The sequence below is a fragment of the Falco punctatus genome (genome assembly GCF_963210335.1).
Source record: "Falco punctatus genome assembly, chromosome: 6".
NCBI lineage: Eukaryota > Metazoa > Chordata > Aves > Falconiformes > Falconidae > Falco > Falco punctatus.
The window spans coordinates 15,761,225-15,785,387 of record NC_137585.1 but is presented as its reverse complement, the minus strand read 5'-3'; the positions used below and the strand labels follow the sequence as shown (position 1 = coordinate 15,785,387).

The 24,163-nt window shown below is 39.7% G+C and overlaps 1 protein-coding gene across 3 annotated transcripts in view; it reads right to left on the bottom strand.

Annotated features, from left to right (window-relative positions):
* Positions 1-4,222: 4,222 nt before the first annotated feature.
* SULT4A1 (sulfotransferase family 4A member 1) overlaps positions 4,223-24,163 on the bottom strand; it is a 30,868-nt gene continuing 10,927 nt past the window's right edge. The window contains exons 2-8 of one of the 3 annotated variants that reach the window (XR_013928715.1): positions 17,125-17,255; positions 15,613-15,693; positions 15,356-15,482; positions 12,028-12,122; positions 10,465-10,603; positions 7,543-7,670; positions 5,761-5,887 (exon numbers count right to left, since the gene is read on the bottom strand). Coding sequence is in view for 1 of the 3 variants with exons in the window: in XM_080390983.1 (XP_080247109.1) it covers positions 5,775-5,887; positions 10,465-10,603; positions 12,028-12,122; positions 15,356-15,482; positions 15,613-15,693; positions 17,125-17,255 (686 nt within the window). In the remaining 2 variants the exon portion in view is untranslated. Of the gene's footprint in view, positions 5,888-7,542; positions 10,604-12,027; positions 12,123-15,355; positions 15,483-15,612; positions 15,694-17,124; positions 17,256-24,163 lie in introns of all 3 variants that reach the window. The other 2 variants (XM_080390983.1, XR_013928714.1) reach the window with 2 other exon arrangements.

Genomic DNA, 24,163 nt, shown 5'->3' with positions numbered 1-24,163 from the left:
CAAACAAGAATGGTACATGAATAACCTGGGAAAAGTTAAAATCTGGAGTGGTGCAAGCTTTGAGTAGGGAGCATTTGTAATCACCTTTGTTTCCTCTGGTATTTCCTCAGTATTTATTAAGCCCCAACCATTTGATTGTGTGATGTATGGGCGAAAATAAAATACTGCCTTCCCAGCGGAGTTTGAAATCTAAACATTTTCCTTGGTTCTTGTTTTGTTCTAATTGGTTCCTTCATGCTGAGTTCTTAGAGCTCTCACATATTTTATGTGACTCTTTTCCAAAGCCGTACGAAAGCAGATGTAAGGCCTGCGAGGGCTGAAGCCTTAGCACACTGTTACACCAGCTGTGTTACTGTTATCTGCATGTGAGGATTAAATTGTCATCTTACATTCAGTGCTGGCAAAAGCTGAGTATGTGACAGAGATGGTGACAGTGGATTTAACGTCTGGGTGGCAGTTACTTTGAATATCACTCGTACCACACATATCAAGCAAGTCAGTGTATTAGCGACTGTGATTGGAATCAGTCAGCTGCCATTACTTTACCGTTCTTTCTGCATCTTGCATGCTGTCACACAGCATGTCTTGCTGCAGCACTCCCTCCTACAAAACAATACTCCTTCCAAAAGTAGGTTTTCGTTAATTCATTCCATGTGGCAGTGTGGATCTGTCTCCCCTTCTTGCCGAAGGACACGAGTCCACCTTTGTAGACCATCTTTCACAGGTTAAACTTGGTCCATATGTGAAATAGACTGTTGCCAAGTGGAGACTGCATTCAGCCGCTTGCAGAGCTCTTTCTGAAGAGCTCTGACAAGGCTTTGGGAGATCACCTCCAAGCCAGGGCAGCACCCAAGGACACACTTTGGCTCCTTGCAGCTGCAGTTCACAAATCAGCCTATTATCTGAAACCAGCATCCATATCAGTTTAAGTTAATATGTTAGCCTGTAAATTGCAGCAGCTGAGGAGCCAGCACACATTTGCTTCTGCTGTCTCTCCTCCATGGTGGCCATTTCTGGCAGAGAGGCAGAGTGGACAGCTGGAGGTGGTAGCTTCTAAAACTACTCGTGTGCATTGCCAGGGCTTGTCATCTGTGCACGGTGAGAACTCCAGCAAAAGTTGTTGCGTGGCTTTACAATTCTATCCATTGATCGAATGGTAAAATCCAGAAAAATGATACCGGCACAGCACCGCTTACCAAAAGAACCTCGTGTAGGTTCCTGCGTTAGCAGGGAGTACAAAGGCTTCTCCTTTCTTTTCTCTATTTCACTGGTGTAGACAGCTTCACTGTTTCTAAAACCAATTTACGGTGAGGAGCCCTACGCTGCAAACAGTAATTCCTGCATGCTGGCATCCCAAAGCACAGAAAATTGCCCTGCATTTTTGTAAACTTTTCATACATTCATTTTTAAAGACCACACAGCTCAGATGCTTTCAGGACGACACTGGATGTTACATGCTCCTATGGATGATTCAAGCCTGAGAGCTGGAAAGAGGCACGGTTCCAGTCTGCCTGCAGAACTTGCCATCACTCTCCCATCTTTTAGAGGGGCGATTTATGTGCAGCTGGACCAGGGCAGAGCGGCATCAGCGCTGTTGACTTCCTCGCCACTCACTGAAGATAGAACAGCAGTTTTTTACTGGAGTATGACTCAGCATGCGAGGTCTAAACCTCATTATGCCAAAATCTGAGTAAGTTTTATTTTTAAATTAAGGTGCTCATTTTTGCACTCTCTTTCCATTGCCAGAATGAAGCTGATTATTGGTTGCATTTATTTCTATCTGTGTAATACACACCATGACAGGTAGCAGAAAATATTAATCTGCATGTTTTATGATTCAAACACAAGAGGACACCAGTCTGCAGATCCTGCAGTAAAGGCATCAAATGGATTATGTAGTGAGATTACATATCCTTATTTCTGTACTGTGTCCTTCCTATGGGTGTGGTCACTGGTTTGGGATTTGTTATTATTTGATTCAGCTGAATCTCTGTTTAGCCTCTTTCCTTTGACTGAAGAGGCAAATGCTGTTCCTTAATCCTCCTCTAAAGCTTTGCTGGTAGCTACTAAGTGGTGTTATTTATAGCCCAGGCAAGACTGAATGGCTTATAATAATGGTGACTCAAGCCTATAAATCTTTATAATTATTGCAAGAACTACTGGTGCCACGTTATGTTGTGATGCTTACACAAAAATGCTGGGAATCTTTAATGGTTACACATCAGCTTTCTTTCTTTCCTCTTTACTACCCAACTTCACTGAAATGAACACTTAAACCTTTTGTATAGAAAACCATGCAAAAATTTCTTACCTAGATTGGTTTCCCCCCAGTTCCTTCACGTTAATGCTTTGGAGGGCTCTTGTTGAGGCAAGTCACTTAACAGTGCTGGCATTTGAGGTGCCTCACCAACTGAAGCTGCTGAGGTGGAGAGGCAGGAGTCACAGCAGTGCTCAGCACAGCTGGGGGGCTGCTGGGGGCCTTACAGCCAAGGCTTCCCAGTACAGTGCGATGTGTGTCTGCTTGGTGATGGGCTCATCCAGTGAAGTGGTGTATTTGGTGTTTCCACGAAGGTACATGGCCAGTGACGGCTGGTTTGAACGAATGCTGAGTACTCGGTGCTTCATAGGAAAGGGGGATACCTCTTGGTGATCTGAAATACCATTGCAATGAAGCCATCTGAATCCTCCCTGTATCTGGCAGATTTGTATCACTACATGGGCTACCAGCTGCTAACTATGATAAATCTTGCTAGCATGCTAACTTTGTGGCAGTTACCTCAGCAGAAGTTTACCAAATTTGAATGCTGAGAGGAGACAAAAATAAATCTCTTGGCTTTATGGTATTTTTGTGCTTCATTTGCAGTGCATTTGCATCAATGAGGCGTTCTCTCCAGAGACAATTTGGGGCACTTGGCCAGGGGGTGCCTGTGTTTGTACAGAAAGTAATTTGGCCAAGTCCTGGAAGTTCAGGTTGTCAAACTAGGAATGCGCTTACTACCTATGGACTTTAATAGAAAGACTGAAATGCTTTCAAGGACCGGGTAGGTCCTTTCTACCAAGGAAAAGTAGAATTTCAGCACAGCTTATGTGGGAATGGGCTTTGACCAAACTTTCTACTCTTGGATAGATTTCACCTGATAGCACAGAAAGCAGCAGTCAAGGGGTAGGAAAGAACAGCTCTGGCTAAGGACAGTCTTTCTGGTCATAGTAAGCAGATTCCTAGCACACAGCAACTTTCTTGTCTAAAAGGAGCACCAGCACAGCAGTAGGTGCACAGTGGATTGACACAGAGGCTATTACTCTCTATGATAAGGAAACTTTTTTTTTGGCCAAATTAGCGGTTCCCTCTCCAGCCTGGTAGCTGGTGGCCCTCTGTACCAGCTCAGTTTGGCAATGGCATGTGTATACACCTGGGTGTTAAAAATGTGGCCTTAGAACATTTTTGGCTTTGGGGGCTGGGGTGGTCTCCTGCTGTAGCAAAGGAGGCCGGCTGTGCCTGGGAACAGGAGTAGGATTCCCTGGTGTCTTCAGAAATAAAATACAAGAAGCTTTTTAGGCAGCCAGTAAGGATGTATTGCTCATACATCCTCGGGATTAAGTGACTTAAGTAGATTTTTGGTACTAATGAAATTTTCTTCTGACTCTAATCTGCAGGAGCTGTGGGGTGATTTTGTCTTCTCTGTGGCAAGAATGATTTCTCCTACTCCTATCTTCTTGCAGTTTGTGGGTTTTGGTCTCCTATATGACACAGACTAGTAGGACTCCTCAGCATGGAGTTGCTTGAGAGGTATAAGATAGAAGTGTGTAAAACCTTGCATGGACTGAACAGTGACTGTGTCGTGTGTCATAATGCAGGAACACAGGAACACCAAATTACACTATCTGGTGACAGTCTCTAAGCAAACAAGTCCTTTTTCGTACATTGTGTATTTAGATGAAGAACTCCTTGCCATGGGATGCTGTTAATACCAGCATGAGGGGAAGAAAAGACTGCAGAGGGCTATTAAACCCAAAGGTGCTCACAGAGTCCTGTGCTCTCTGCTGTACTCTGGCACAGGCATTAGAGACAGCTCACTGGGTCAGATGGTCGTTTGAGTTGATGCCAACTTTCTGTGGTTATTTTGTCTTAAGTTAAGAGATGAGGGTAGGGGAGAGGATCTGTGGCTTGTACAAAGACCACCTGGCCCGACTAGGAGGTCTAGAAAATCAGCAAACCACAATGCATGGAACACATCTTTTATTCAATAAGCAAGCAAGCACAGAAGTATAATGTGTAGTGCTTAATATTCATACAGTACTAAAAATATAAAAATAGAAATAAAATTTCACCAAAAGCATTTTCACTCACAAATATACAAGGAAAAGTGCTGTCAAGCCACATCATGCTACACCACTTGCCAGTTGCTGAACTGACAGTTAGTTTCCCAACAGAACTGCAACACTAAAAATCTGCTAGTCCTTCCTCACAACTTTTGGTGAGCCTGAATATTTGACTAGCAAAAATGGGCCTCCTGCAGCTGAGAGCCTAAAAAGCATAGATGTCATTACCTAATGGAACAACAAAATAATTCTGGATAATTTTATAGTGATAGTAGCCTGCTTCAAGCTCTTTGTGTACCTGTCGTAGAGAATAAAAAATTTACAGAAATAAACTTGAATCCTGATTATAATCCAGACCAGTCATGGCTACAATTATGGAAACTATTCTGCATGAATATTTGTGCAATACTCCCACCTGGTGGCATATTTTTAAACTCCCTTCCTTCAGTGCTGCAGTTTCCTCTGCCCGCTTACTCTCACAGGCATATTCATCTTCCACTTAGGTTTGGAGTCCAGTAGCACAAACTGCAAATAGTGCTAAACACCCTTAACTTCCAGTGGAACTAGAGGACATCCAGCACCTTCTCTTACTGTAGCTATTGGGTAGAATTCACATCTATGCAGGAAGGTGATGTGGGTCAGAGAGATTCCTCAAGAAACACCCTGCACCAGATGCCTTGCTTTTAAGCCCCATTTTGAGGACTGAATTAAGAGTCGGGGGCTTAAGAAGCTTCTGTTTGCTGACCTTCAGCATGGAGCAGAACTTCATCTATCATGAAGACAGCTGTGTGCTGTCTTCCATGAAAGCACAGGTGGGTTTGGGGATTACAGTGACAATCACAGCTGTATTTCTTAACAAGACCTGTCTTGCAGAGTATGCCAGTGCACAGAACCTACTCAAATCATACAGATAAGGGTGTGCAGAACCTAATGTGAACCCCACTTGTATCAGTTACTCTTTTGGAATGGGATTTATTTATACTTGATATACCTGCTATAAAAATAAATGTGACGATTAACCCCTGAGATCATTCTAGCATAGTTTTGGCCTGTTACTTGTTTCCCTCTGAAATAATTTTTTATTTGGTTTACGGACATTTATTTAGGTTCTAGTGAAAAGGTTTTATAAAACACATTAAATAATGTGGGGCTGAAAAGGTGTACATTCTAGTTGCATATATGATACATACCTTATACGTCTATAATACATTCCACAACAGCTGAATATTCTAGTATTGTCTAAGAAGTTCTTGCATGTGGATGAAGGATTAAAATACTAGAAGATAAACAGCTGTTTAGGATCAAAGATAATTGTATCTCATATGGTTTACTTAGATTGTTTTTCTTTCTTTAAATCTTGTTACACATAATAGCTACAGTAGTTTGTCCAGCAGGTAATAAATGAATGCATAAAGCACTTCCAGCTATATTTGGGTATCATATGCATGCATTTTTTATAAATAAAAATCAAATGTGAGGTCACATTTTCCCATCTTCTGTTTATAAACTAAATCAAATTTCTCATTCATTGAAACAGTGAAGATGTCTTTCCATAGCCCAACTCGTCCTGAAACACAGACAAGGAACACAAGTCAGAGAGTGGACATAACGGGACACCAAATATCTACAGTCTTAATCATGCAGAGCATGAAGTATCATCTGTGAGATGCTAATCAGTCTTAGTTTTCACTGAAAGTTCAGCAACACCTAAGGCTGTTCACTGTCTTATCCAATTCCCCTGCTACAACCCTTGCAAAGCCTTAAAATAGCCTTAAAGTGAGTACCACACACCTTGTCATCTCTATCAGCTGAGTACTATACAGGAAGAAATCAGATTTTTGTGAGATTTTGCTTTAGCCTTAATCAGAAACGAATACAGATTTTGGTTTGGGTATTCTTTTAAAAATGGGTTTCTGGTTTCAGTGCAAGCTATGGCTGTTTAATAACTTCAACAGCTAACAATAATACATTTCAAAATTGCTGTGCCTCCAGCATACACTGGTTAGAGAACTATCGGAAAGGCACATGGAATGCGAGGCATTAAACCGATTATTTTATTCTGATTATTGAGATGTAATATTATCATTACTGATTTCTACTATTTTATGTTTACAGATAAGACATGAATTTACATTTCTCAATATGGAGAGAATTCATGGTTTAATACAAGTGCCTGGATTATATCTATGGAAAAGGTAAGTGCTATGCACACAGTTTGTGCCATTTAAATTCTAGTTTTATACACAATAGGAAGCTTTCAGCAGATGAAATATGGACACTGAACACTTTATCCTTGTATGGAGTATTCTGCTACTTTACTGAACCCAATTAGTAACATAACCTGATGATACTTTTGAACCCACCAGACAAAGGTTGTGGCCCCCTTAACCACTGTTTCACTGCAGTGCAAAATTTGTTTAGCTCTGAGTCATCCAGGGTTACTTGTTGGTGAATAAGCCTCATGGAATAACCAGGCTGAGAGGCCCAATTCTCTTCTCATTTATGTTAGATATAAATAAAGACAAAATCCAGGCTTGTTCAACTGGAATAAATGAAATGAGAATTGGGACTGTGCTATCAGAGAGTTTAATCATAACAGCAAGAACAAAACTACATGCAGGGAGCTTAATTATGCATTTGATGCATAAGAAGAATACCCATTTAATTTAATTACCATTGCTTTTTATGCAGCAACTCTATAATTGCATCCAAAGACAAAACTGTCTGAAACATCTACAAATTACATATTAACGTGATGGTGAAGTACGTGTGGCGAGGGCCATTACATGAAATCAGGATTTTCCTATAACTCCTGAAGGTATGATAGTGTTCTGGTTTGTTTTCAAGATCCAAAGATCAAAAGAACCTTAAACTGACTGAAAACACAACATTTATTGTTTTCACCAAATTTCTCCTGTATAAAAAAAAACATTAAGGAAGCACTTGCAATCATAAACATCTGATACCAATTTCCATTTTGCTCTGGGAACTATAATTGCATAAAGTACAGCACAAAACATAAAAGCCTGTATTTCCCTTTCAATAACAATAATAAAACATTTTCTTCCTCTGCTTACGAAAGATAAGCCTTTTATTTCTGAATCTCCCTAACAACATGTGTGGACAAATGACAAGTTTTATGAAGGACATATGCAGTGGATTATTTGTAGCATCTTTTTTTTTTAACCACATGAACTGATAGCTTGTCAAAAAGTCACCCACCTGGTTTATGATTTGTATCATGCAACTGTGTAAATTATGATGTGATAAGTCAAATATAAGTAATATATCTAATCATTGTTCTGCTTTCACAGCAGCTCAGGGTTATCTTCAGAGTAAAGATCAATGTGCTAAAAGGAAAAAAAATGAAGAACTAAAATAAAGCAAAATAAAGTAAATGTAACTAATGACAAATTAAAAATATTTAAAACAAATTACAGTAAGCTGTCATGTTATTGCCACCATTCTTTGTCACAGAAACTAACAGAGAACGAACAAAGCACTGTTAATGAAGCTGCATTCTGAAGTAACAATTTGTTGTAAAAGCCAGACAGCAAAAAAATAAAAAAAAAGAAATTCAAAATAAGGATATTTTTAATAAAAAGCACACAGTGAACAAATGACAAAATATTACATTAAAATATTAGATTAACTGCTCCCTTCCTTCTCTATTACACAGCAGAGGCTTCTTTCTGAAAGGTTTGTAGGTGGTATAAATAAGAGGCTGTGCCCCTTGGCTGGGAGGCTGCAGGCTCCCCTACAGAAAAACGAACTAACACCATGTACAGAACAGTACATGCAGCAAAAGTCGGCATCACTCTGTTTATCTGGATGGAGATGAACTGGCCAGCAGAGACAGCAGTTAGCCTCTCTGCCTGTGGAAGGTCTCACCAGCAGCTCTGTTCTCTCTTCTCTTGTATTACAACCTCATCTGTCTTTTACAACCACCCTTCTGGCTTTCACTGGACAAGGAGAGGGGATTTTGACTGTGCATGTGGCAGTGCTGCTGCTCCACAGACCTCCAGATCATGGAAGTTAGGACAAGCCTAGGTTTTTGTGTTACATGCAAGTCAATGGAGGAGAAAGCGGCTCTGTTGCTTGTAAAATCTTGCACTGACATAGAACACTTCATCCAAGGCCCTCAGGATGTTTTACCGAACTCATTATCTTGTCTTCATAGCAGAGAAGTGGGTTGCTAATCAGTTAGGCAATGTGCTGTAACATCCTACGGCAAATGAGATGGTGTGTTGTTTTCACACAAGATACAAGTTGTGCTACATGATGAATTTTTAGTTGGAAGCAGTAAGGGGAGGTTAGGATGGGAGTTGAAAGCAAGGTAACTAAGAGCAGAAAAAGACACCATTCAGTGAAGAATCTACCAGAAACATATAGGGAATATATCAGGTCTTTCAGTGACACTATAAACTCCTTTGTCTTCTTTGGAATTTTACCTCAAGCCAGCAAACTTGAGATATTTATTTCAAGAACTCATCATTACAATAACATAAGTGAACTGGGGCAAAAAGATGTGCGACATCACAGTTATGATGGAGTCTGGTTTCCAGGTCCTACTGTAATAACTGGAGTGTACAGCCCCTACAGAACATACTAAAAGCCCTTCCATACCGGGTGTGCAAAGTCACATACAGAAGCAAGGCGGTGCAAGCAATGGCTTTTTTCCACATATGACATTCTGAAATGTTTGTGCCAACATACAAACAGGACAAATCATACTGGGTCAATTATTCTGATGATAGTTTGAGCCAAGTAATGGAAAACTGACATAAGGGTCTGCCAAGAAAGATACAAAGGTAGTACAGAATACCAGTGAACTTGCTTTCATGGGAAAGCAAACCTTCTTTCAAGCAAACCTGACTGAGTGTTGGTAAGATAAAGATTTCAGTTTGACTGAGCGAAGGTGAATGCAAAGATATAATAGACTTTTGTAAGGCATGCAATTTTAGTGTTTTTTTAACAGAACCATATAGTGTCAACAAAATGCATGACAAATGAATAAACAGCTGCCTAACTTAGTAGTCAAGAAGGACGGTCAATACTTAGTATTTTTATCAGAGATTTGAAAATGATTATAAAAATTGGAGCAGATACAATTTGCAGATCACATGAAGGTTGGCTGAGAGGTAGCATGGAAAAGGCTCCTACACAGAAACTTAAGAATGAAGTACTCTGGTCATGATCCCCAAGTAAGAAAATAAGCTGTAAATCAGTCAATCAAAATCCTTTGAAAAGGCTTTGTGGTCATGATAAACACATGCTTCATGTATGATGCTGTATCAAAAAAGTGCTAACATGGTATGGATGGACAAAAAAGGGAGGTAAAGTTCCAGTTAACACTGGATTAAACTAGTGGATAGTGATTTTATGTCTGGGTAAGGCATTTGTGTGGCTGACTGACCATTTTGATCTTATTCCCTCATTTTAAAAAAGAGCCGTTAAGTGCTGTAAAGCAGCCTACAGAAAATAATTTGAGGGAGACTTACTGAGTTCCCTCTTTTATGCTCATCAGAAAGACAACTGAGAAAGGACTTGATTTCTTGACATTATTAAAGGACATATGTATCAAGATATCAAAGTGCATTTCAAGTTCCTAGAGAAAGGCCTCACCAGCATAAACACCTAGAAGCTAAACGCATTTTGCACAGCTGAGGTAGACAATGAAAGTTGAAAGCTCATAAGGAAAACTACAGGTCCTCATTGTTTCATGCCTTCAAATTAGAATTATCTGCTATTCTAGAAAATCTGATATACTTAAAAACAAGGGCTGAGGCCAGGTTAAACTGTATGAAATTGTGTGGGCTTTGACATGCCAAAGGTCAGGAGCGGTGCGGTCTTCTCAGCATGAACAGCTCAACCTGTTCAAGTAAGCCAAAGACTCTCCAACAGAGTGGTCTGCATAGTGTTGAACACAGACTGTTGATCTTGGATGTTTCCATGCTTTTCAGTCACTTCTACCTAACTATTTCAAAACAAACAACCCCCCAAATAGAACCAACAGTTGGTTTACCTCCTATCATTTACACAGCAATATTTTGCCAACACCTTAACACATCCTGAAGGTTACTAAGTTGTCAGTTGCTTCTTGCAACATCCACAATAAGAGTGTTACTGTGGGTTTAAACATACCCCTGCCAACGGGAAGTGCTTCTGCATTACAGCACTGATCAATGAGTTGATGGCAGTGTTCCACCATGGATTCCAACTGTGCTTTGTCGTAAGAAACTCCTAAGAACCTCACCAGTTGCTCAACCATTGTTGCTAGGTCCTGTAAGAGAGTATTTAAAAACAGTTTATTTTACAATATTTTAAATGACCTTTTTCAATGAGTTTAAATATTTCAAAGTGTTATATCCTGATGAGTGTGAAAAATACAAATGCAGAAGTTGCAGAAACACCACTGTCTTACAATTTTGCCACTTTCCAATCCGATGAAAATAAATAGATACCATGTAATTAGGGTAAGGTCAGCAGAGAACATGGTCATATAAGCTCATCCCTTCAATTATTAGAATGGAGAACTGCAAAGTAATTGTGATGCTTCCCACTCAGACAACATCACACCCTTAGCCGATGACTTTGGAATACTAGTTTATTTTGGAGGAATTAAAAGTTACTTTTTTATTCTGGTAAAATAAATTACCACAAATGTTTGAACAGCCCTTCCTTCATCGTTAGCTTCTGGGACTGCATTCATGTAGATGGAAAGGATCTAGTGAGGTGGCCTCTGAGACTAAACAGTCATTAATTTATATATCCAAACTCCAGGGTTCCTCAAGTATGAGTAAGACTCCTGGAATTGTAAGGACAAAATAGCAATATTTATCAGGAAGCAGAAAGATACTGTGATGCTACCAGATTTCAACAGTATCCTTCAATGAGCACAGCTAGGAATATATCTTTATTCAAATCCACTGGTTTGAAATAATTTCTTCTAAACTTTAAAAATCATTCTGACTGTATTACATCTTTTAGCATCCCACTCCATCAGAAGGCTCAGTAAAGCTGAAATTGTAATTCACCCAGCTTTATGGAGTTCTACTGGGATTTTGCCTTTTGGAGGTTTAGAGATAGGAGCTGGGATGTTCCTATGTTGGCATTAATTTTCCCATCGAATAAACACTTTGAAGTATTTTCATTAATTCTTAAAAATACACGATTGCAATAGGAAATAGAAACTAATGTTCCATGTATTATTTCCACTATCAGCCAGCATACTATAAGGACCCGATAATTACGGTCACCTTATGTTACACACTCACCCCTAATTGTTTTCAATCTTGTTTCACAAAAGACAGTAAGAACAACCAAACTATCAGAATAAATGCCAAATATATAGGACAAAATACTGATGCTATAGTTTTTTTCTCATTGATACAGCACACACAGCAAGACATTCCTTTTAAATGAATACCCAGGGTTGAGTGTAGCAAGCACTGAAAAGTTACACACCTCTGCCTCCTCCGTGAGTACTTCGGTGCCTATGAGATGCAGGCAGGTTCCCAAGTAAATTACTAAGTTTATGAAAGTGCTGAAAGTCCACAGAAGCTATTGAATACCAGTACTTTATACATGGCATCAGACATTAGGGAGCACAAATAAGGACATAAGCAACAAATTTTGTATTTTATGTATTTTAAACAGTACGACGCTAGACATAATTAAAATACCTTTTTGCTACATGTAACCTACCTTATGCATATCTTCATACTTGAGAAAAAGTACATTGGCATCCATGTGATGCTCCCAAAACTCCTGCACGTGTTCAAACCATGAACCATATCCTACTACAAAGACATTGATTAGCATAAGGAAAATGAACATTTTTGTTACTAAGCCTTTTCAAAAAGGAAAAAAAAAAGATAAAAAATAAACTGGAGTGTTTCATAGCCCCAGAGAACAGTATCTGGTTTTGACACATTGCCATGCACAGCAAGGAACTTAATTAAAAAAGTTTTTCTATCAGTTTGGAATATTCAAAGGAACTGATTTACCACAAAATGTTCAACAGAAAATGCCACCATACTTCATAATGAACCTCTTGGAGCTCAGTATCAACACCACATGACTACTGAATGGAAATTGAGCCAAAATAAAAATTACACAGATAGATTTGCAGAAGGCAAATTTCCAGTGGCTCCAACCTGCATGAGTTCCTGCAATTAACTGCAGCTTCTTTCACCTAGAAGCTAGACACAGCGTTTGTGGAAAGTTCCACAGTGCATCCTCCATTACGGACAAAGAATGGCTAACAGTCATTTCCTTTCTTAATTATAGTATTGAGGACACAGACCTATACAAATGCTTCACGGTCATTCCAAAAAATGGAGGATGTACTGACAGAATATCCTGTTTATCATTACATCTTTTGCTCCCCCCCGCTAAAATCTAAGACCCATTCTCTTCCATTGTGAGTTTCTGAATGCTTCCACACAACCTCTGTAGACATGCCAGAACAGTTTCAGTTATCTCTATTGCACAATAAATCCAGACTACAACCAGATGCCAACGAGGTGTTGAGTGCTCCTGAAAGCCCAAAGGGATGTGATGTGGTAATCACAAGTCATGAGCAGGCCCAGCATGCAGGATTGCTAATGATGAAAAGCTTATGCCTTCTACCTGCTGCATGCCACCAGCAGCTTGTCTTCGGTTCCCCATACCGTTTCATGGGGTTTAGGACTTGAAGAGAAGCTGAGGTGCTATGCTGGGAGAGCCTGTGCTCCCAGCACCGCTGAGGCAGTGGTTACTGGAAGTCTTAACTCACCCCTCAAAACTTTCCTCCTTGTTTTTCACTTCCCTGATAAAATCCACATTTGTACTGATTTCAGTCAATTTACATGTGTCTAGCAGAGGTTCAGACACTGGTATTTATTATTTAGAAACCATATCTTGCTGCCAACGTTGCCAGAAAGACAACACAAACAGATATGCATTCTGCATATTTGTTACCAGTGATAAATTTCCCCGAAGTACTTCAGATAATCAAGACAGGACTTAAGCAAATATGGTGAGCAGTTTCTCACATTCTTTCCCAATATTTTTTTGGTCAATTTTCTTTTCAGTGGCTATAGAAAAATATTAGGCTTTTTAGTTTTGCATTTTGAAGCCACCTTTTCCCTTTGAAAAATAACTGTTTAATTTTGGTAAGTGGAACGTTTTCAACGGACAAAGAGGTCAGTTTCATAGGAAAATTATTTTAATCAGCTGACTCAGTTTCAATTGTTAAATGTATTGGGAAAATTCCACTTTTGTTATTCCTATTCCATACATCCCTAAAGAAATTCACACATAAAGCTAACACATCAGTCAAGCAAGAAGCGTTCCTAGCTGCTCTTAATGGTGCAGTGCAGAACCCATTAAGATCTTAGCACAGTTTACCTATGCTTTATGCAAGACATTCCCTTAAGCTTTAGAGGATAATTCCAAAGAATCACACATTCGAGGCTAATCCCTATCCACCCGTATGCTTTCAAAAAAAATAGCTAATATACACTGGATTTGTTTCAAGGTGGTCAGGTATAAGGAAGGGTAAAGAGTGGGATTGCATTATTTGAGCTCAGTGCTTCTTCCTCTAACAGTACTTTGACTTCTTATGAAGTTTTTTTTGCTGCTGCATTGCTTCCATGAGATGAAAACATTTAGCTAAATGCTACATTTACTGCATTACACAACACTCGATTTGCCCAATTATGGACACAGAACATGCTGTGATGTTTTACTAACTCTAGGAGGTTGTGATAAACCAGCTGCTACAAGATATAAATAACTCTTGGAATACTTATATGAAAAAGAGTAGAGAACGTTCCTCCTATCTTAGAAGGCCTTATAATGTGTCTTCTTTATATCTCTGGTCTAGAATTTCCTGATCATGGGCTACAAACAAACATCCCATTCTCAGGGAATGCAAAAGAAAAACCTGAAAGTGGACTGGAAGGGAAGGAGAGCATTAACTTTCCCTGCACAAACTTGCAGGAGAAAGTAGCAATGGTTTTTAAGGCCTGTTAAATAACCTCCATTGGTAGGTTTTTATGTTTTTCTTCCCTTCAGTATTATACAGCTCTTTCAGCATCAAGTCCTGCAAATTCCAGGCTGAAGGAACGTTTGCTGCGCTGGATGTAGAGGAAATACTGCTCTCAGAGCACAAGGCACCTGGTGAATTCTTAGTGTCAAATTATGGTATTACAGGGAAGATTTTGTAGAGAAATAGAAGGAAGTAAAAATTTTCTCTTCCCAGCTAGAAAGTGTGGCAATCCATTGGCAAAAAGCCCAGTGGCAGCCAGTTACGCGAGAACATGGGGCTTGCCCTCCCTCTAAGATTACTGAGCTAGTGCAATGGAGCTACTTAAGGCAGTGCAGCCTGAGTGGGATCACAGTGGGTGGGTGGGTCATCAAAGAGCCCTCACTCAAAGGAGCTCCTGGGTGAGCAGCTGTTGTTGTAAAGCAGGTTACTGCATTCTCATACAGCCGCAACCGCCTTCTTACAGGGGCTCACTTCAACTTACTGATGAACTCCAGATCAATCTCATGCAAAGTAGAGGGTTTTGTGTGTTAACTGGTATCTTGCAAGGGACAAATCTTGAGGTTTTGGATGAAATCAAAATATTAAAGGGATACCAGGAAAAAAAAAACAACCAACAAACACCTGAGGAACAGAAAGACTCCTGAGAAGTAGCTAACAGTGTGGTACAACTAAAATCAAATGATGCTGGGATACCACTTCTCACAAGGTACCTGGTAACTTGCAAGCTGAATTTTAGAAAAATAGACCAGAGTTTTGCCTGAGCTAAGCAAGGAACACTGCTGAGCCCATGGGATCAAATATTGTAAGGTGATTATTTTTTATTTACAAGGCATGGCCATTGTTTGCATGGACAACTCCACGCAGCGCTATCTGTAGCAACCTCCTTGCTGTATATGCAAAACAAATGCACCTTTATCCAGTTCATTTCTGTACTTGCAGAAGGAATGCAGAGATGAAAATAAATGTGTAACAGCGTGTGCAGAGAGAACAGCTCCTTACACTTGTCATTCATAAACCTTCTGCAGAACTCCTGAAACGTTCCTCTGTAACTCATGGTCCTTAGGGAGCGGTGAAACTGGTAATAAGACACCACCAGGTCTTTGGGGTTGCGAGCCATGTATATTACCTATGATGGGGTGGGGTGTAAAAGAAAAATAATTATCTTATTGAAAGCTTTTCCCCCACCCTGTTTCCCAAAGCACTTAAACAACTGCTGCCAATATAGTCAAAGAAACATGATTTAATTTCATTTTTACCTTTGAATTGCCATTATGGAGGTCCGAAGGCAAAAAACGATATGGTAGATGGCTTTTTATGAGGCGAGGAGATGTCAGTTCCTAAAATAAAGCAGACATGAAACACTTCTTACTGTGCATTAGTTTTTGGCACATCCTGAGCTGTCCTGAACTGTCATACTTGAGGCTCTGTAATATACTGAGTCACATTTACAAATTCACTTCTTAAATTAATAGGGGTCTGGGACTAGTAATTTGGTTGGGGAGTTACATCTGTTTTAAAAATCAGAAGGCTGGATAATGTGTTGGGGGGGGTTGTTGGGTTTTTTCCTCCCTTTTGCTTTCAAGGTACTTCCATTTGTAGGACCTTTTCAGGGAAAGAGTAAATAGCTGAGGATTCTTAGTGTCAAACTAACTTTGTTTCTACTGATACTTCCACCAAAATTCCTTGAGAAATATTAGAAGCTCCGAAAACCCCACTCCTAACTTCTTCACTTCAAAATTTTACTCTTGCAATTTATTTTATCCTCAGAATTGGGCCCAGACAATCCAAAGGTTTATCTGAGTGCATGAACATCTTTCAGAGTTATTCTTCTGTATTTTGAAACAAAATTGTCTTATGACACAAATCATCTTCTAGTAGCTAAAAACTGCATAAATCCACATTGGATCAAGTTGCTATCACACAGCATAGGTAGCAACATGCAATCTCACACTAAACCTCTCACTATTGCCAGCACTTCTTTGCGTCAGGGTAGCACTGACATCTCATTGGACTAGGCATCACACAGATGAAAAAGAAAAGCAACTTCTGACCCCTAAATACTCTTGAAGCTGCAGTTATCATTGACCAGAAGCAGCTTAAATCTATTCATGCCAGCCTTAGCTAGTGCAATTCAACAAGCACTGTAGCTGTTAACAGGATGGAGCCCAGTATTTTGCGTAATCATTCCAAGATATGCCTATATCAGAAGTAGTTACAGCAATGAAAAAAAAAAAAAAAATCACACTTATATGCCATGCCACTAGTCTCTAAGTGGTTCTTAATAGTGTGGCAGTCATTTCATGCAGAACATTTCAGACTCCTCAAACTACACCTACAGAGTCTGTAGATCCAGAGATCATGGGTCTCTTAAGGATTTAGATGTATAAATTCAGAGCAGTGGGTCTACAGATCCATAGATCTCTGTATTTGTAGTTCCTCTTTTGCAAATTCAGGGAAGGAATCAAAGCAAATTTGCCTCATTTGGACAGCTTCTGTTTACGTAAGCAAGGGAGCCCTTGAACTTTTATTCAGAAAACCCACTGGCAATATATTTAGGACATGGAGAAACATCTAGAGCATTACATAGATTATAACAAAGCTTGATAAAAGCAATTTTAAAATAACCTAATAATACTTCGAATCATTCCAACAAACTGAGCAAGTCCAGTGATGAAAAGGACAAGGACAGGATGAAATGAAATGCTAAATATGGAACCGAGGAAAAAGATATCCAAATGCTGAAAGACTTTCTTTGCAATAAATTGTACCTTGATGATGTCCAGACCAGGCTGAGGGTACTCCAGGACTGGAAGTTGTTCATCTATATTCATTAGTCCAATCTCATCTGGATCAGCTCCCTGACTCACTAGATATACCACTTCCTGTAGCAAGCCTGTGCCTGCATAAACCAAACAATGAAAGAGAACAGATTGTATTACAGTTCTTATCTAAACAGAAGCATATGAAGGGAGACCTAGACATAGAAATAATGGTAAGTTTTGACCTTAACATCTGCTGCGGACTCAGTCTGTAACTACTGTTTTAACACAGCATGTCTGCACCCTTAGTTTTGTTTTAAAACACATGCAGATCTCCTTTCACGTAAAAGACCTGAGATTTTTCTTCAGCAATAACTTAAATATGTTGCTGTCTCCAAATAATTTTACCTGTGAATTGCAAAGCATTTTTAAAGAGTTCTTCCCCTGTGAATGTTAGCTAGGCAAAATACTACTATTTCCATTTTAGAAATTGAAAAAATGAAGCAGACAGATTATACAAGTTCACAAAATGCCATTAGTGGCCATACTGGGAAACTGCCAGTGTCATCTATTCTAAATTGTAGTCAATGCTGCTGTTATGCAATGATTTCAAAGTCTATTTATACCTCCACATTATGGACTGGATAAACCACTGAATGCATCAATGCATAGTGAGTTAGTCATAAGCTTTAGAGGCCCCAGTTACATCTCTCTCCAGTCCGAGGACATTTACAAAGCAAGCATTAGCTATTATAGCCTTAATACCTATTAATTTTCCAAAGTGCAGTTATTCCAAATAGAAATTTGAACAGGGAAACTATTTCAAATGACTTTACCTTCAGGCAGGTAGGAAACTTTTACAACAGGCAAAGGTTCAAAAGTACCTGACAGAGGCTTATGAAGAGAAAGGCAGAGGCTTTTGTTGAGACAGAGGAACAGAACAATAAGAGAAAAAGCGAACTATCAAGGAAGAGACCCCACAGTTTAGATGGCAAGTCACACAGGCATGGGACATCCTGGATACTGTGACACATGTGACAGACTGATTATTTAAGAGTTGTGAGCAGTAAGGAAAATGAGACCAGGATTTATTCTCTCATGTCACCTAAAGGAACCAGTAATTGTTCCAGAACTCTTTAGAAAGCCCAAGCCCACCTCAAGATCTCATGTCCTTGGAAAGATGAGCTGCAAATTCTGCGAGCACACTTTTGTTCCCATTTTAACTTGAAAATAACTTACAAGTTTTAAGTCATTTGTAACAGTCACTAGTTAATTCATGTTAACTAGCATGACTGTGCACACTAGCAGACATGTTTTGTAAAAATTCTGTAAGGTGTTCCAACACAATGAAAACTAGTGTACCATTATTCAGATTTTTTTTTTAATCTGAGCTAGGAAGAGTTAAAAAAAGCTGATGTACTTCAGAGGCTAGAGTGAACAGTCTGGATGCAATGTCAAAGAACACACACTCCAAAAATTGCTTTGGAGAGCAAATACTTTAAGATTCCTCTGTTTCCAGACTGATTAGTGGATAAATTAAAATGGGTTACAGAAAAAAAAAAAAGAAAAGAAAAAAGACACTTTTACATTACCATCACCCACAGAGACAGATGTCAGATTTAATACATGCTTGCCCCTGAGGCTGTTCACTCCGCATTTTTAAGTCCAAGCATATATTTTATACATTAAAATTAACATACATATAGTACTTCAGTATCAGTCCTTGTGACTCTGAATAAGCACAACCCTTGTCCTCATTAAACATTTATTTTGACAGAGGACACCCTGGTTTCCGTAATTTATTTCTGTATTTCCAAATCTACCTGCAAAGAAAAATGCTATTGCAGCAACCCTGTTCCATAAAAAGAAAAGGAATAACTGCATGGAGATAAACACCACCACCAGGATTTTCTAATTTTTCATTACTCAGCTGATCTCTAGGAAAAAAACCAGCCATCTCCATTGTGCCTCTGAATACAGAAGGGCCACAGGGTTGAGGCAGAACTATGCTGAAACTTCTGAAGAGCAGCATGTTCCCTAATAGCTCTCCACAAAATCCACCAGTTAAGTAGGAGGTGAGAGCCAGGGAGCACAGCCCCCATGGCCTTACCTAGTTCTGCTCAGACCCGTGGCCACGTGCTAGACTTGGCTCGAAGCTAGCAGATCCATGGAGCACTGCAGAGATAGGAAAAGGCGTATCGATAGGGAAGATGGGTTCTGATTCAGAGGGAAGTGGGCCTTTGGAAGCTCAGAAGTCTTCAACTAAATGTACATCCATCAAAAACAGTGAATCACTGAAAGATTAATACTGGGCACATGGCAGAAAAATAAAAATCTCCATCAAGTACAGGTTCTTTAAAACAGTGCTTTAAATCAGTGAACCTCAGTGCTAATTATTAGTGTGCACATACACAGATTACTGTAGTTATGTACGTAATGCTGCACATATTCCAGCACCCTATTCCAATCCACACAGCAAGCAGTATTTCTGCAGTATTTCTTCAACAAAGACGACAGCAAGTGGACGGTTTAGATGTCTGGCTTCTGGCCATTCAGCAGGTTAAAGTTTCTCCTCCCTATACCTGCAGTAGGACCACTGATCCTGATTTCTCCCACCCATGAACTCTGTTCTAGTCTTCTCTTTTGTCACTCACTATATTAGCTGATTTTTTCCCACATTTACACTTAAGTTACTCTGCTTAGGATTTTCAGGGTCTTATTGCAAATGAAAACTAGAGATTTAAGTTTTGAGGGAACTGTGATTTTTTAACTTGTCACCCTTAATCAATTATCATTTATCACACACACACATTCCCAAGAGCCCCATACAAAAAATTATAACTGACCTGATCTACTGTTTTAAAGAAAACTAAACCACCAGATGCTTATTTGTTTAAAAGAAAAAAAGCTAAAAGCTTTTATATATAAACCTCCTCACATCTCTATTAGAATTAAAAACAACTCAAGTTAAATCACAGGTATCTGAGCTGAATGCTTTTCCATTTAGAAATGATGGCTTAACCTAGCAGCAGACAAACAGCGGCCCAAATTCCAGACCTAGCTGCTAGGGCAAGATTGTCTAGCCCCTGGGAACACCAGCTGGCTGGAAAGCCAAACAAAACTGGGATACTGTACCTATGCACATGATGAGAGGCCCAAGCCTAGACTGGGGCTAGCAGAATTTACCAAATTTGCCTGGGAGGTGAATGCAAGTCTTCTGCTGTAGCCCCTGATTCTCCATCTGCATATAAAACACACGGTAATTTGCCATTTGAACCAACTGACTTAAGTCAATGTCTATGGAGATGTTACGGGTGGAAGCTAAAGTAAATTGCTGAAATGAAGATTTTCAAAGATTACAGGAATAACCTCCAATAATCCCAGTCTATCACAAACCTTAGCCAGATCTAAATAGCACAAAAACTCTCAGTAAAAGGGAAAATACTTGTTGGAGAGAAGGAAAAGATGAAGGAAGCTAAATTAAAAAAAAAAATAAATAAAAAAGATGCAGAGCTTATCTTTATATTCCCTAGATTTTTGGCCTGTCTGCCAACAATGATTTATTGTCCCTTGAGGGTTACTCGCTTTAAGTGAAAGTAAAGGAAGGATTAGGTCACTAAGTGGAAAAGCTAGCATGTACACACATAAAGCCAAGTTTTTTTCTTGGAGACAGCGGATCTTATGCGTCTCTACTATTTTCCATTGTTTTCTCCTTGCATTGCTGAATGTGTGTGCATGTACATACATGCCTCTCTTGGGATGGTACAGAAAGAGTAAACAGTCACTGATAAACAGGATTAATTTGTCAGCGTTTGGGCATGAGGCACCAGATGCAACAGGCATAAGGACCCAGCAATTCTACCTTTCCTTCTTCCAGCTGCGACAGATCCACATTTCATCCTGCAGGAAGACTGCTGGTCTTGCTACCTCCAAGGTCACGTTGCCAAAACAAACGTGGAATTCATCTACGTTTATCCAGTTCAAACTAAAATGGAGTCAGTCAGCATCTGAGGAACTTCAGTGCACTGTACCTGAGAAATGCTTTTCCCTGACAAGCTCTTCTGTTACGTCAATACAACACCTCAGGAGAAAACACAGTGTTCCAGTTTATCACAAAATCTCCAAAGAGACAGGATGGGAAACAGCTGTGATAAGCTACTGCCAGAATTTGCAGGTTTTTAGGGAAGCCTTTCAAATTATCCGTGAACCTGTATTTCTACTCTGTATAATACCATGTACACGAACAGCCCAGTCACAGCAGTTTGACAGCGTGTTAGTTGGGCTGCACTGTCCTTTTCTGTGGAGCCTAATGATGCACAGAAATCAGGACTCATTAAGAATCCTATCATGCCTACAGCAGCCCCTAAGATGACTGGGAATCCTTCATTTGTACCCTTTTTCATGGCCAATGCCTCAGCAACAATAGCTGAAAGTCAGTTCATGGCCATACTGCCTCTACTTAACCAGTAGGTATCCTGCTGCAGCAGCAACCAGACAGCACAGCAAGACAGCTGAAACTCTGAAACACCGCAGCTACTCCTTTATGCTTCTATGTGTTAAATGTCTTCTGACATCAAATTTAGTCTCTATAGGAGGGAGAAATATTCCTTAGTGCAGCTGTTCTCTGGCTTCTCTTACTACTTTCTGGCCACTGACACACTGCCCTGTAGCCACTGAACCTCACAAATTTGTTCAAAGTGAAGTGCCAGACATGGAAACATAAGATTTCCTGTGGAATTTTGCTTCCCTGCATGGTTTCTAATGTAGTTTCAGTTTTCTCCCCTCCATATCAGCTAACATGGGACAAACCCGCAGCTCAAGGATGCAAGGGTCTTTGGTATGTTCCTTTTATACACCCCTTGTCTGGAAAACTCATGGAAAAATAAAATAAAGAAATACTAATGTTAGTATTAACAGTCTTCTAGTGCTCCCAGTTAGGTGCACTTTATTTGATCTACCAATGCTTGATCAAGTGTCAGCTAATACAATGCAATGGAACCATTATGACTCATAATTTTTTTATAGCATTGGTAGATGCAAGTACTTATTAAAAATGAAGGTTGCTAAAGCTGTCAGATTGGCCTAGCAAGCACTGTAAGGCGATTCCCCACATAGTTGTCCTAATTGCATACAAGCTCATTCCCCTTTAACCAATTTCAGTGTGTATCTCCAGGTAAGTATGACAGATTCATCTTCACCCTACAATAGTGAAGGGAAAATTAGACTTTTCCATTGGAAAACAATTTCCAAACCATAAAAATATCTCTGAAGTCCATACATTCAAGTTCTCCTACATCGTGGAATTCCAACTGGCTTAAGAATAGGGTTTTTCATTATCATTAAGGGTTTTAATAATAACGTATTTTTATACATTGATACTGTATCTTCCAATTCTTCTATTCCTAGATGAGACTCATAACTCAGAATGAAAGCTGAAATTGTGATGTTACACCGCCAATATTTTTGACTGACCTATTAAATATGTGTTAGAAGGTCTGATTTTCAGAAAGGACTAAATACTCATTCTGTAAGATTCATGCCCCTTTTACATGGCCTAAATGCCCCTAAATTCAATAGTGACTTGTCAAGGGACTCTTGTGGAACATGAGAAAACAGAAACCAGATCTTCTGAAACTGATGGCAATAGCTTAAATAAGACTGGATTTAAAACAAGCGTTAACTGCGTGATTTCCAGCAACATTCAGTAAGCATATTAATCAGTGTATTTTTCCACTTGCAGCTATTAGCTTTAAAACTAAACCAACAGGCTAAATTCTGCTTGTCTTTCACTAGACTTGCATCAAAGAATGCAGACCATTAGGTCTGAGTTGCATTTTGAATGTTTTTCACCAGAGACTGTAAACAGCAAACTATGAAAATCATACCCTATTTAGAACTAAAATGTACTTTCCATTTGATGAAAAAAAGCTGTCACTGAACTGTTTAAATACATGTATTATCCATAGAATTATTGCTACTATGTATAATACATTAACCTAAAGCACCGCTTTAGCGAACAGGTTACAAAACAGTGTTATTTTCAGCTAATGCATTAGTACTATTTTTAAAAAATGGCCCGAGTCCTAATTCTCCCTCACATTAGCACACCAACTACTCAATAGAGGACAGGATAAAAAGTGCAGAATCGACCACAGTGCATCTCAGATCATGCACCAACCGTTGAGGCATCTCCACTCCCATGCAGCAAGGCAGGCGATGCAGTATGTTTCATACCTAACACCAGCAGAAGCAGCTTGGAGAAGGCGGCCTGCTGACACTTCCGAGCACGCTGGATGCTAAAGCTGGAGCAACACTAGTAAACAGAACACACCAGGGCCTGTTCTCTGGAAGGACATGGGGGACAGCTGAACCCACATCCACAGAGACTGATTTCCCAAAACAAGGCAGCCTCATCCACAGCTGGAGCCAGGGACTGTTCCTAGGAAGCTATCTCCCACACCGTGCTGGGGAGCACACTGTCTAGGAGAGAGCAAAACTGTCATGGAACGTGCTAGCAAGGAAAGCGCATGGATGACATCCTGTCAGAGTCTCTGTCTAGTGAACTAGTTTACTAGTGTAGCCATGGTGAAGTATCTGGAATGTCTGTGTTGCCTACTTTAGACTTCCTAAAACCAGAAGAAAAGTAACTCAAGAGTCACATACTCCCTTAACCATTGCATCTAACCCATGGCTACCCCGATCTGTTCCAGCAGGCAGAGGTCCACAAGACAAAAGCTTCTTGTTGAGGACAACTAGGGCAAAAAGTGGTTTTCTACCCCCCTTAATAAGCCACAACATCCTCACATGCACTGCAGCAAGGTAAGTAGTATACTAACAGCTCTGAGAACTGAGTCAGTTCACAGATTACTCAAAACCTAGGATTAAAAACAAGCCGCAAGTTTGTCTTTATTTGCTTTCTGTTTGTTAAGTCATGATTTTCATGCTTGTCTCCATGTCCATGATTTCATCATATCTAGGTGTTCCAGATTTTGTTAGAAGTCCTTCCTTGACAGCTAGTATCTGTTGGTAACTGTTATTTTTTGGTATC